We start from the raw sequence: 1,305 nt of genomic DNA, 5'->3' as shown, positions 1-1,305 counted from the left end.
CCGTCACCCCCCCAGCACGTGGGGGCTGCACCCCAGGACAGCTGTGCTGGGTGATGCCACCGTGGACCCCCGAGAGCTGGAAGGGGGTCAGTAGGGTCCTCACGTGAGGCTGCCATCGCCTCAGCACGAGGTCCCTCTTTGTGGGGGTTCCCCTCACAGCCCCCCGGCACTCAGCCCCGTTCCCCCAGGGCTCGGCGGACTCCTACACCAGCCGCCCATCCCTGGACTCCGACGTGTCCCTGGAAGAGGACCGTGAGGGTGCCCGGCGCGAGGTGGAGAGCCAGGCTCAGCAGCAGCTCGAGAGGGCCAAGGTATGGATGGGGAGACACCCAGGGCATGGCCCGGGGTCGCTGCCAGGGCCCGGGGGTGCTGATCACCCCCCCAAACGCCCCTAGCACAAGCCGGTCGCCTTCGCTGTGCGCACCAATGTCAGCTACTGCGGGGCGCTGGACGAGGAGTGCCCAGTGCAGGGAGCCGCCATCAACTTTGAAGCCAAAGATTTCCTGCACATCAAAGAGGTCAGCTGGGGTGCTGGGGGTGTCGGTTCAGGGCCAGGGACCTCCCCTGCTCTCACCTGTGCCCTGTCCTCACCCAGAAATACAGCAATGATTGGTGGATCGGGCGCCTAGTGAAGGAGGGGGGGGACATCGCCTTCATCCCCAGCCCCCAGCGCCTGGAAGCCATGAGGCTCAAGCAGGAGCAGAAAGCCAGGTAGGGATGGGATCCCCTGGCCCCACCCTGGGGCCCCCAACACTCGCTCACCCCCTTCTTCCCCAGGAGAGCTGGCAATGCCTCGGGCCTCGGCGACAGCGGGAGCCGGCGATCGCCTCCCCCCTCCTTAGGTAAGGGCAGGGGAATTGTGGGGGTCCCGGGGGGGGTCCCCACTTTACTGTCACCAACCTCTGTCTCTTCTCTCCCCAAGCCAAGCAGAAGCAGAAGCAGGTGAGTCCCAGGTGTAGGGCTGTGCTCTGGGCAGGGGGAGGTGAGGAGGGGGCTGCAGGCAGGGCCAAGAGTGGCTGCTTCTGGGGTGGGGTGGGAGCAGAGACCCCCCTCTCGTTCCTGATTATGGGGCTGGGCGCACTCCAGGATGCCGTGACTGTCTGGAATATGCTCATTGACCCCTTCCTGGCTGGGGGTGGGAGCACAGGGCACTGACACGTCCCCGTGTACCCCTGCAGACGCAGCACATCCCACCCTACGACGTGGTCCCCTCCATGCGGCCTGTGGTGCTGGTGGGGCCCTCACTGAAAGGATATGAGGTATGGGGGGGCTGCAGGGGGGCCTCGTTGTGCCCTCGGGATGGGC

General features: G+C 66.3%; 1 protein-coding gene across 1 annotated transcript in view; it reads left to right on the top strand.

The window, feature by feature from the left end:
• The window catches only part of CACNB3 (calcium voltage-gated channel auxiliary subunit beta 3), a 10,791-nt gene that overhangs the window by 6,385 nt on the left and 3,101 nt on the right, over positions 1 to 1,305 (top strand). The window contains exons 2-7 of the mRNA XM_017728679.1: positions 109 to 311; positions 396 to 518; positions 596 to 711; positions 778 to 842; positions 923 to 942; positions 1,179 to 1,259. Of these exons, the coding sequence (XP_017584168.1) occupies positions 109 to 311; positions 396 to 518; positions 596 to 711; positions 778 to 842; positions 923 to 942; positions 1,179 to 1,259 (608 nt within the window). The remainder of the gene's footprint in view (positions 1 to 108; positions 312 to 395; positions 519 to 595; positions 712 to 777; positions 843 to 922; positions 943 to 1,178; positions 1,260 to 1,305) is intronic.

The sequence above is a fragment of the Corvus brachyrhynchos genome, unplaced genomic scaffold, assembly GCF_000691975.1.
Source record: "Corvus brachyrhynchos isolate BGI_N302 unplaced genomic scaffold, ASM69197v1 scaffold193, whole genome shotgun sequence".
In the NCBI taxonomy this organism is placed as follows: domain Eukaryota; kingdom Metazoa; phylum Chordata; class Aves; order Passeriformes; family Corvidae; genus Corvus; species Corvus brachyrhynchos.
Note: the sequence above shows the minus strand (reverse complement) of the source record. Positions and strands in the feature narration are given on the sequence as shown.